Genomic DNA, 13,165 nt, shown 5'->3' on the forward strand with positions numbered 1-13,165 from the left:
TAACACATTGATCAATTCATCCAGTAAAATAAAGATTATGCCAGACAGAGAAGATTCTAAGCAAGGCATCTTCAAAGGTAGCTGAAGTTGAGAAAGGTCCCTTTCACAGATGTGTAAATGCTTCTGTTGAACAGACTCAGCCTTCTGTTGGTTAAGTCATATAAAACATCAGTACACACTGAGGGCAAGAATGTCCAATAGACTCTTAAGATCTCTCAGTTTTACTTTATTGTAACAAATCTATGCGTTTTTAGGAGGGTGAGGGGCATAAGTCATTCCTGATTTCAGTTTAGGCTTAATGAATTCATGTGTTTACTACACATATTTGGGCAGGGTTAGAATTTTAGTGGTATGTTTCCATAAGATTATTATTAGAACTGCGAGTCAAATACTACACTGAGAGGAGATGGATCGAAGTCCCCTGTTAACACCCTCTATTCTTAATAAGATCTGGTGTCATCTTTAACCCAAAGACCTTTGCTTCAGGAATTGAACATTTTACTTCAGAGTGCCAAGGAGTCAGCGCATACACCAAACTGAGCAGAAGTGTGTCAGAGTAATTCCTTATGCTGAAGTGTGAAGGTAGCAGAATTCACTGACTCAGGCTCCTGGACCACTGGACCATTTTATTAGATATCATCTAATCTAAGAAAGTCAAGTTTTCCTTGGTGTCCATAAATACAATGTAGAGGAAGGTCAACAGATTCTCCTGGGTGACCTTCCTTTTACTCACCTCCTCCCAAAATGAGCGTTGCCAATTTCCACTGAAGGATGTACTTAAGACACTTGCCGATTCCCACTGGAGTCATGTTAAAGGAGCACATGGGATCCCCAGCTATTGTATCAGCTCCCAGCTGCAAGACCACTGCTTTGGGATTAAAGGCAATGTAGACCTCCTTCAGTACACTGTAGAAAAGAGAAAGAATACAAAAATGTCAGAAAATGATAGGTCAGTTTGGTCTAGGGGTGGTGGTGGTGCTGCCAGTGGGAGGCATAGTTGAATCAGGAAATAGTGAAGGAAAATATATCCAACTTGTCAAACTCATCAAACTTTCCATTAAAAAGGGTGAATCAGACTCTACGTCAATTATACCTCAGTAAACTGACTTATGAAAAAAATTCTGTCCACCTCCCCACTCACCAAGGACCAAATTTGTCCTGAGTTTTAGAACTCAGACTCCCTTGAAACATTCTTATTAATTTAACTTCAATAGCCACAGTACATAGTGTACACATTTACTCCATTTTACAATCTGGGAAAATAAGACATATATATTGACTAGATAGTAAGGATTATTTCTGATAATTAAGACTGTCAACATACTTTGAGTTTATCACCTAGTTATCACTGGGGGCTGGTGAAGAGCATTACACGCTTTGAAAACACAAACATTACCAGCTTAATTTTTATTATGCTAAAGGACTGAAATTGAGAACAGGCTGACAGTGACCAGAGGGGAGAGGGGAGGGAATTTCAGGGGAAAAGGGGAAGGGTTTGCAGGAACAAGTATAAAGGATTCTTGGACAAAAACAAGGGGGGTGGAAACAGGAGGAAGATGGGTAGGGCTGGGGGGTGGGCTGGGATGGGGGTAAAAGGCAGAAAACTGTACTTGAACAACAATTAAAAGAAAATAAATTTTTTTTAAAAGGGACTTCTGGGTTAAGAAATTCAGTGCCTCCCTAATTCATACATAACCAGAGTATTATAGGGAAGGGAACTACAACAACTGCTCCAAAATGATAAATCTGAACACAGCACAGGGAACAAACTATAGTAGGTAAGAATGAGCATAATTTGGGGTAGAATCATTAAATGCTATCAAATCAACCTAACAGCTTTTTTCAAGTCAGAAGCCTTATAAATGAAAAGGAAGTTGTCAATGTGACAGATGACCTTAGTCTGGTTTCCAGTATTATCATTAATTGAACACTGACAATGTCCAGAATGCATTCCTAGGAGTTATAAGGTCCCTGCTCTCAAGGGGCTTACAATCTAGTTCCCAGACAAAACATATTCCAGTACTCAAGGGCCTGAGTAACTCTCACAGAGACATATAAACATGTGCAAATTAACATACTTCAGAGTTGAGAAAATGCAGAGTCAAAAAGTGATTAAAAATGCTGAGGTTAATAACCCCTTCACAGTCAACATGTCAAATTATACCAGTGCAGCAAAAACAGAAAAATCCCAGATCCTTCTGAAACTGCAACAAGAACTCAGGGATATAAAACGCCAATATCTCAAATTCATATGTAACAAGGGCATTGAAACTATTGAAAAGTGCTCAGCTGCAGAGCCATTCTTTGACTCAAAAGACTGTTTTATTTTGATTTCTCATCTACGCAGACAAATATTGAGTGATTGGAGATTATAAGAATATTATAAAACTTACGACATATGATATTCAATACAGGAGTACTCAGCCCTATCCTCTCTCTCACACGCTTATCTCCTGGGTGCAGAGAGATGATAAGCCACCTGAATAGTTAGCCAGCATTTATTGAACATCTACACATACAGAGCTCCCTATTAGCTGCTGCTGTGAGACACAGTGGAAGCAATGATCTCTGCTCTAGAAAGGTTTATGGCATAATGGGGAGCAGGGGGAGGCAAGAAAGACTAACATTTTCTCATTCATTCCTTTTTTTACTTTATTTTTATTGTTTACATTATTACCAATGTCCTCCACCCTCCCTACTTTCCTCCAGTCATCTCCTCACTGTTGTCCGTGTCTATGGGTCATGCATGTATGTTCTTTGGCTGATCCCTTCACCTTCTTTCATCCAGTGCCCCTTCCCCTCTGACAGCTGTCTGATAGGGGGTTAATTTCCAAAATACATAAAGAACTTATACAACTCAACACCAGGAAGAGAAACAATCCAATTAAAAATGGGCAAAGGGCCTGAATACACATTTCTCCAAAGAGGACATTCAGATGGCCAACAGACATATGAAAAAATGCTCAATGTCACTAATAATCAGAAATGCAAATTAAAACCCCAATGAGATATTGCCTCACACCCACCAGAATGGCTACCATCAGTAAATCAACAAACAAATCTTGATGAGGATGTGGAGAAAGGGGAACCCTAGTGCACTGTTGTTGGGGATGCAGACTGGCACAGCCACTATGGAAAACAGGATGGAGTTTCCTCATTCATTTTTTCCTCACTTTGCACACATTAACTGAGTCCCCTCTGTGCACCCAGCATATAACTGTAGCAGATGTTGCAGGAACAAAGATGAATGTGGCACAGTTCTTATCTTCATGTGGCTCAGAGCAGAGAGGAAGACTCAGATTATGTCAATAAATAATTAAAACACAATGAAAAATGAAGTATCAAAGATGGCACAGAGGAGAGAGTAATCAGCTTTTTCAATGACGTTAGAAAGGGCTCTACAAGGGTAACTCATGACTTAGGTCTTAAAAGATGGGGAGAACTACAGTGAGCCACCTATCAAAATGGCTAAAATGAAAAAGAGTAATAACATCAATTGCTGGTGAGGATATGGAAAAAACAATATCACAGATACCTTGTGGGGGGGAGGTAAAATGGTATAGCCACTCTGGAAAATACTTTGGCTGCCCCTGTCAAAACTAAAAGTAGGCTTATTGTACAATCCAGCAGTTGCATTCTTGGGCATTTATTCAAGAGAAATTAAGACACTTTCACATAGGAACTTGTACATAAATGTTCACAGAAGCTTTATTTGTCCCAATCGAAACTTGGAACAACTCAGATATACTTCAACAAGTGAGTTGTTAAACAAACTGTGGCATGTGCATACCACTGCAATATTGCTCATCAATAAAAAGAAACAAACTGCTGATCCCGGTAAAAGAACCTGAACGGGTCTCAGGGAACCATGCTGGGCAAACATGGGTAATCCCCAAATCTGTACTGCACGATTCCACTTACATATCATTTGTGAAATAATAATTACAGGGATGGAGAACAGATTAGTCATTGCCAGAGGTTAGGGATGGGTGTGGTTGCACAACAGAACCTTGTGGTGACTGTACAGTTCTTTATCTTGACTGTGGAAGTAGTTGTGGTTATGCAAAACCACATATGGCTATACACACTCACACACACACACACCCCAGTACATGTGTCACTGTTGAAAACTGAATAAGCTCTATGGATTGTACCAATGTCAACTTCTTGATTTTGATATTGTACTATCATTGTGCAAGATGTCAGCATTGGAGGAGGATGGAGGAAATGTGCATGGGACTTCCCTGTGCATTTCTTTGCAACCTCCTGTGAATCTATGATTATCTAGAAAGAAAAGCAAATAAAAGATTAGGATGGGTAGAGAAAAGTGTAATTGGAAGCTTTGAAAAAGGTAGGGTATTTCATATACAGCATAAACATCAAAGCAACAGGAAATGAAGACAGCTCATAGAGGCTAAATGGTGGACACTTTTCAATTCAAGACTGGAAGTTTTCATTTGGTTTGACAGTCAAATGGGAGCCACTGGAAAAGTATGAGATAAGTACTGATTTTGCTGAAAAATAATACTTGGGAAATTTGGTTTTTGCTGGTGCATATAAGGCCAAAGAGAGAAATTTTGGAGACAGAGGGATTAGTAGAAAGAGTATTAAGTATTTTGGGCACAAAAACAACAGGAATCGAGGTAAGGCAAATTTGGGAAAAAATGAGAGGGTTAGGTGACAGATCAGGTGGGAGGTGTCAAAGGAGAAAACACAGTGTGTAATGCTCCTGTATCACAGGAAGAGGAAAGAGAAATTGTAATCGTCCTTTTCCTACTGCTGCTTGCAAATTCCATCTTATTCTCTGTTGTCAGTCTCTCCTTTTTTGAGGCTAGTGTCACTTGCTTATACTACTCAAAGATTATGAAATTTCTCATCTGTATGCTTGCAATGTATGCTCCCCCCCTTGAGGATTTCAGCACCTGGTTCACAATTTTTATGTCTCTCCTTTTCCTTTTCCTTCTCATTATCCTCTGCAGTTCAGTATCCATTCATTCACTAAAATCTTTTTTTCTCCTGCATAGTTTTGATTTTTCATTGAATTTATTGGGGTGACATTGGTTAATACAATTATATAGGTTTCAGAGGTACACTTCTATAACACATCATCTGTACATTGTAGCGTGTGTTCACCACCCTGAGTCAAGTCTCCTTGCATCACCACTTATCCCCCCTTTACCCTCTTCTGCTTCCCCCCACCCCCCTTCCCCTCTGGTCATCACCACACTGTTGTCTGTGTCTGGAAGTTTTTTTTCTTAACCTACTTCCCCTTTTACACCCAGCCCCTCAACCCTCTCCCCTCTGACAGCCGTCAGTCTGTTCTCTATATCTGTGAGTCTGCTTCTATTTTGTTTGTGTATTTTGTTCATTAGATTCCACATATAAGTGAAATCATATGGTACTTGTCTGTCTCTGACTGGTTTATTTCACTTAGCATAATGTTCTCCAGGTCCATCCGGGCTGTCACGAAGGGTAAGATTTCCTTCCTTTTTACAGCCGTCACTCAGTAAAATCTTGATTCAAGCACCTACTCTTCCCTTGCTAGGCACTAGAGGTACCGAAATAAGCAAGACCCAAGGAGCTTATGGCCCAGTAGGGGAAGAAGACAGAAAAACAACTATGAGTGTTATAATATTCACTCCTCCCCTCTCCTCCCTTGCCTACCATCACCACAATGAATTTTAAAAATTTCTCATCATCCCTAAAAAAAGCCTTCTACCCATTAGATATTGCTACCCATTCCCACCATTCTTCAATCCCCCCGCCCCTGGCAACCACTAATCTTTCTGTCTATATGGACGCATCTAATCCAACTTTTATATAAATGTGGCCTTTTTTGACTGGTTTCTTTTACTTTTCATAATGTTTTCGAGGTTCATCCATGTTGTAGCATCAGTACTTCACGTCTTTTTATGGCTTGATACTCCATGGTTTGTGCGTACCACAGTTTCTTCATCCATTCATCAGCTGATGGACAGTTGAGTTATTTCTAATTTTGGGCTCATATGAAAAATGCTGCTATGGACATATGTGTACAAGTTTTTGTCTGAACAAGTTTTCATATCTCTTGGGTATAAACCTCTAAGCAGAATTGCTGGGGCACATGGTAACTCTACGGTTAATCTTTTGATGGACTACCAGAATGTTTTCCACAGTGGCTGTGCCATGTTACATTTCTACAATGTATGGGGGTTCCAGTTCTCCCACAACTTTGCCAACATTTGTTATTTTCTGTTTTTTAAAAAACCTGTTATTATAGCTATCCTAGGGGGTATAGAGTGGTATCTTACTGTGGCTTTGATTTGCATTTAACCGGTGACCAATGATGTTGAGTATCTTTCCATGTGCTACTTGGCCATCTGTATATCTTTTTTAGGATAACATTTGTGCAAGTCCTTTGCCCATTTTTAAGTTGGGTCACTTGTCTTTTTAATATTGAGTTCTGTTTATTTATCCTAAATATAAGCCCCTTATCAGATACATGATTTGCAAATATTTTCTCCCATTCTATGGGTTGTCCTTCACCTTCTTGATAGTGTCTTTTGAAGCATAGAAGTTTTATTTTTATTTTATCTTTTTATTTATTTATTTTTAATTTTATTTTAATCATTGTTCAAGTACAGTTTTCTCCCTTTTACTCCCATTCCAGCCCACCCACCCAACCCTCCCTTCTTCCCTCCCATTACCGCCCACCCCTAGTTGTTGACCATGTGTCCTTTAAATTTGTTCCTGTAAACCCTACCCATTCTCCCCTTTTTAAAAAAATTTTATTTATTTATTTTTAGACATGGTAAGGGAGGGAGAAATAGAGGGAGAGAAACACCGATGTGTGGTTGCCTCTTGTGCAACATGCACTAGGGAACCTGGCCTGCAACTGAGGCATGTGCCCTGACTGGGAATCGAACCAGTGACCCTTCAGTTTGCAGGCTGGCGCTCAACCCACTGAGCTATACCAGCCAGGGCCAGAAGTTTTCATTTTTGATGAAGTCTAATTTATCTATTTTTTTCTGTTGTTGCTTGTGCTTTTGGTGTCATATCTAAGAGACCATTACCTAACTCAAGGTCATGAACATTTACATCTATGTTTTCTTCTAAGAGTCTATAGTTTTACTCCTACAATTAGACAATGTAGACTTAATTTTTGTACAGGGTGTGAGGTAAGGGTCCAAATTCATTCTTTTGCATGCTGATACCCACTTGTCCCAGCATCATTTGTTGAAAACACTCTTCTTCCCCCCATTTAATTGTATTAATACCCTTTGTGTAAAATCAACTGATTGTACATATTTCTGGACTTTGAACTCTATTTCATTGTTCTATGTCTCTGCCCTCATGCCAGCAACACATTGTCTTGATTATAGTAGCACTGTAGTAAGTTTTGAAGGCTGGAAATGTGAGTCTACCAACCTTGTTCTTTCTTTTCAAGTTTGTTTTGGCTCTTCTGGGTTGAAGTTCCATATACATTTGAGGATCAGCTTGTCAATTTCTACAAAGTCAGCTGTAACCTACAGCTCTGTTTTGACCATGCTGAACTTGTCAGCTTACTTTCTCTGTTCCCCATCTCTGCTAATGATACCCCATCTTTTTAGTCATCCATGTTCAAAGTTCTGGGGATCTTTCTGATTCTTCCTTTTCCCTGCTCTTCTTCAGTTACCAATCTTGCAACAATGTCTCTCTCATTCCCTCTTCTTCACTCCCACTGCAGTACTCAAGCCCAGCCCTTATGGTCTCCTTTATGGATGCCAATAGCTTCCTAATTAATTTCACTGCCTCCAGTCTCTTAGCTCTCCAGGGCATCACATACACACTAGCATCAGATTAATTTTCCTTAGGGATGGTTATGAGTAAATCACATCTTTACTCAAAAGCCATCAATGTCCCTCCATTTTCTTTTATAAAGCTTAAAATTCTCAGCCTATGATTCCAAGTCCTTCATGATCTGGCTCTAGCATGCCTTTTTATCTTATTATCCAATAACTGCTTAACCCATGTTATCATGTAGGCAAACTGAACTGTACATGATTCACCTCACTTACCTTGTACTTTCTTATAAGCATGTTGTTTTTTTGCCATGTGCTTCCTCATGTCTGAAAGTTACCTTTCTACATGTCTACATCATATCTATTCTTTAAAGGCTAGCTCATGTTCCATCTCTTTCATGAATAAAACATGAAAATAATGATAGCAAGTAACATTTACTGAGCACTTTATTCAAAACAGCACTGTTTTATGCACTTTATATGTATTAGCTCACTTGACTCTCATAACAATTTCTAAGATAGGTATTATTAATCCAATTTTATAGACAGAGAAACAGCAGCACACAGAGCTTAAGAAATCTGTACAAGATCACACAGCTATTGAGTGGCAGAGATAGTTTTTGAACTCAGGCAGCCTGGCACCAGAATCCATGCTCTGAACTACGACACTATAACTGCTTCCATGACTTACTGAGCTACTACACATCAGGCGCTGGTGCCAACCACTTTACATGCACTGTGTTGTATAATGGCCATAGTAGCCACAGCGTTATTGCATTTTGGGTGTTTATCTTTCTAAGCAAGTTCTGATCATACCATTCCCTCATTCTGAAACCTTCAGCGGCTCCCCAAATGCTTACAGAATATAGTACACATTTCCATAGCTAAGCATTCCAGCGTGATGTTACTCCCACCCACTTCTCCAATCTTCTGTGCAACTTGTTCCTCTCATGCACTGTACAGTCCAGCCAAACTAAACCACTGCTCTTCTTTATACGTAGCTCATTCTCGCCTGACTTTGATCTTGCTGTACCATCTGTGTAGAACATCCTTTCCTACACTCTCTGTATATTTAAACTTGACCCAGATTTTATAAACACATACACATTCACACACTTTGTAAAGATAGAGTAATTAGCTACCCTTTAGAACCCAGATCAAATGTTACCTCCTCAATTAAGCTTTTTTTTCTGAAGTGTTTCCCCCTTTGAGTGCCCACATTTTACTTCTTATGGTTTTTATAACTTTCCACATTTTATTTTATTCAGATGTGTGAATATAAATATAAATGTATATCTCCCTATGTATCTGTAATTTTAATATCTCCACTAACTTCATTGAGGGTAGAACCAATACTTTACACATAGTGGGCATTCAATAAATAATCAGTAAATGAATGAAATATCACTCCAGATTGCTTTTGGGAAAGTTTCCCTAACTATTGTAACAGTTTTCTAGACTGCAAATCATTAATTTTAGGTTTTGGCAAATCATAAAATCTCTTACCCAGAAAGGAGGGGGAAGACAGGCATCTCATTACACTGTATTAGTAACTTCCCTATAAACACACAAGATATTCATTGGAAATGCAGACTTTCTTGATGAGAAACCTGATCTCTTGGTATTCAGCAGCCCAATTTTCAGACAAGGTTATGCAAATAAGGAAGATAGGCTGTGGCAGCTGTTTCTATAGGTATTGCGTTGGGGAAGGTGGTCAGTGCCTGAGGGGAATAAGAGCCAGGGATGATGACATTAATGATGTTTTTAGATAAAAGGAAAAGCCCAAGAACAGAATTGTAGCGTTAACCCCTGTTTTGTGTTCCATCAGGGTAGACCACAGCTTCTACTGCGTGTCTTCAAATGATTCACTGGTGCCACTTCACCTCTAATTCCAGGGCAATGGGATGCCAAAAAGATGGTGTTACAGTTATCCTTAATCAATGTTGGTGGCAGGATCTGGTATCCGAAACTTGCATCTCTAGCTAGACCTTTGACCTGTGCAAACTCCCAGCAGGTTGGGTCTCCTGACTTCTAGCTTGCAAACCAGTTTAGACTAGCCTTATCATCTTTGTTTCCCAGCAAGCACTCTTGGTATCCTCTAGCGATGTCATCAACAGAGATTAAAGAGATGAGGAATTCAAAGTTGAAAAACCAAGAAGGACAGGTTACAAAAGGGGGAAAGAGAGGAATATTTGCTACTAATGCCGTGACCTCCCAAGGTCACCCCAAGAAAAGTTACTGCGAGCAGCAGAGCCTTTACTACAATAGAAATTTTAAACCCATTGTATTGGATGGAATTCAGAGGGAGATTCTGTTAAGGACCTAAAACATTACTAGTCAGTCTCAAATAGGAGCTCTTCCACTTTTCACAGGTGTGTTTTCTCTAAATTCTCTCAGTCCTATCTCAACTCAGGCACTGCTAAATCATTCTGCAAAAATTCAACCTACCAGGGGATGCAGCATATGGTAAATGCCTCAGTGATTCCTGAGTATCTATTACAAATGGTTTAGGGATGCAGGAAATTCAGGGGGGTGGTTTCACTATGATGAGGATGAAGTGTCATTTTGTTTAGGGCCAGGGGTGCTTCTTAGACATATCCAGAAGACACTTTATTTCCTATATGTTTCCCTTCCTACTTTTAGCATAAACAAGCTGCACTACTCCCATTGACATCTTTAGTACAAAACAAAACAAAACAAAACAAAAATTCCAAAGCCACAAAAAGCCCCTCAAACTCCTAAACCCCCACACCCTCCAAAGGAAAAAAAAAACAATCCTCACATTGCTTTTGTAGTTTTAATTTTCAAAATGTAGTTTCTTAACATTTTACATGGGCATCTTTTGTTGCATTGCTGACTTCATTATATGAGAACATAGATTCTGCCCTGGCCAGGACCTCCGATGGTTAGAGCATCACCCCAGTAAGTCAGCATTGTGAATTCAATCCCTGGTCAGGGCACATACAAGAGTTAACCAATAAATGCATAAATAGGTGGAACAACAAATCTTTCTTTCCCCGTGCCCTCTCTTTCTCTCCACCCGCTCTCTAAAATCAACAACTTTTTAAAAATTGAAAAAAAATTTTAAGTAAAAAGGTTGACTCACTATTTGAAAGATCTTCACTAAAAAAAAGTTTGGGCCCTGGCCAGGTAGTTCAGTGGGTTAGAGTGTTATCCTGATATGCCAAGGTTGTGGGTTCAACCCCTGGTCAGGGGACGTAGAAGAAGCATCCAATGAATGCATAAATAAGTAGAACAACATGTCGATGTTTCTCTCTCTCTCTCAAAAAAAATCAATAAATAAAAATCTGAAAACATAGATTCTAATTGACATCTCTTTCTAACATGCTTTGTGGTAAGCAGTTCTACTCATCAATTATATGTCACCTTGGCAACAAAAAGGACTGTATACTATTTTTAGCTTGTTATTACTTATTTTTCTACCTCTTTGAAGTAAACCATTCTCATTTACACAGGGGAAAGTGAGTCATCCAGAAATAAAGGACATTACCAGTGGCCTAGGCTGAATCATCAGAGCTCTCTTCACTAAATCTCACTGCTGTTTGTTTCTTCTCACTTTTCTCCTCATTTTTTATTGTTGATCAAGTACAGGTGTCTCCATTTTCCCATCACCACTACCTCCCACCCTCCATCTTTCTCCCTTTTGGTTTTGTCCCTGGGTCCTTTATACATGTTCCTTTATGACCCTTTTCCCTTCTCCCCACCCCATTATTTCCCTTCCCCCTCCCCTCTTGCTACTGTCAGTTTGTTCTTTATTTCAATGACTGTGGTAATATTTTGCTTGCTTGTTTGTTTTGTTAACCTATGAACCCTAATGTTCATTCTTTTTTAGAATATTATTTATTTATTTATTTATTTTTAGAGAGAGGGGAAGGGAGGGAGAAAGAGAGGGAGAGAAACATCAATGTGTGGCTTCCTCTTGCACAGCCCCACCAGGGACCTGGCCTGCAACCCAAGCATGTGCCCTTGAGTGGGAATGGAACTGGGGACCCTTTGATTCACAGGCTGGCACTCAATCTACTGAGCCACATCAACCAGGGCAGGTTCTTCTCATTCTGAAAGGCCAGAGGCCCTAGCAAGCAGGGTGTATATTATTTGGACAGGGCATAGGAGAGGTCGAGAGGCAGGGTGGTTTGGAGAGCTCAGCTTAAAAAAAAATTAAAGACTTAAAGAATATGAATCCTAAGGCTAGCTGTATTAATGACTATTTGATCAGGGGTAGGTCATTTCACTGTTCCGAAATTACTGAGACCTCTCCCATAGCACAGATCGCAGTCTTCTCTGTGTCACGTTACTTGGGCACATGTCTCAGCCATCCCCTTTGCAGCCTTCACAACATGGAGTCAGGGAGAACATCGCATATGGAGTCAGACCAAGTTGGATCCAGTACTTGCATAGCAACTTGGACAAATCACTTCACCTCTCTGAACCCTGGTTTCCTTCTCTGTAGAAGAAGAGTATTTTCTCCCTCACACAGTTATTGTGAGAATTAACTGATACAACATTTGCAGAAGTCTTCTAGCACCAGGCACATAGTAAGCACTCCCTAATGTTGAATGAATAAATGAATGGCCTTAAGTCAGGCCCTTGGAGCGCTGTGCTAATTCTCTCAGCCCACTAGGATACTGTTGAGCTCAGCATAGCAGACCATAGCCGTGACTTCCTGAATAGTACTCTAATGTTCCCCAAAGGCAGCGAGAAATCTCATAGTGTCACTGCCTGGTTATACTTGTTCTGGGAGTACAGTAATTCCTTTTCCAGTGCTGCCAATCTATTGCCTTTCACCAAACACAAACTTCACTTTAAGAAAGGGCAGAAATACAAGTGGCTTTCTATTAGATAGAGGTCGAGAGACTATATAATTAAAATGGAAATCTACTTCTCTGATTTCTTAGGCCAAAAATCAGACTGGAAGCCAAACATCTATTTGGCTTTTGCAGACCCTGGATAGTAATGCCCTTGGGGGGAAAGGGGAGAGCTGGAGTCATTCCAAACTGTAGTTACAACATTTGTGTGTATATTTACTTCTTCTGCTTATGCTCTCTGCACTTCGTTTTCCTCCCTAAGCCTTGAAGAAGTCATGATTTACCCAGAGCACAGTTTAATACATATGGGTAGAGATACAGGCTTCTATCTCTGTTTCTCATTCCTTAATCATATTTCCTACACTCCCTAAATACCAGGTACATCTTCTTTTTCAGTTCAGTTGCTCTGATTTTCAAACTTAGGTATACAATAACGATTTGTTAACAATAAACATGCCCCTAGCCCTTCCCTCGCCCTTACCCAGGAGGGCCTCCCTACGATTCAAAGCTGAAATCCTGCCATATAGTTAGCACCTGGTGCAGCTCATCAAAACATAATATCCTTTCCCAGATGATTGG

The 13,165-nt window shown here is 39.8% G+C and overlaps 1 protein-coding gene across 3 annotated transcripts in view; it reads right to left on the bottom strand.

The window, feature by feature from the left end:
* Nucleotides 1–13,165, bottom strand: part of HDAC8 (histone deacetylase 8) — a 240,392-nt gene that overhangs the window by 131,609 nt on the left and 95,618 nt on the right. For all 3 annotated transcript variants that reach the window (XM_045839416.1, XM_045839418.1, XM_045839417.1), the window contains exon 8: nt 734–906. In XM_045839416.1, the coding sequence (XP_045695372.1) occupies nt 734–906 (173 nt within the window). The remainder of the gene's footprint in view (nt 1–733; nt 907–13,165) is intronic.

This window comes from Phyllostomus hastatus, unplaced genomic scaffold (genome assembly GCF_019186645.2).
Source record: "Phyllostomus hastatus isolate PE091 unplaced genomic scaffold, TTU_PhHast_1.1 phas_contig_30, whole genome shotgun sequence".
Taxonomy (NCBI): domain Eukaryota; kingdom Metazoa; phylum Chordata; class Mammalia; order Chiroptera; family Phyllostomidae; genus Phyllostomus; species Phyllostomus hastatus.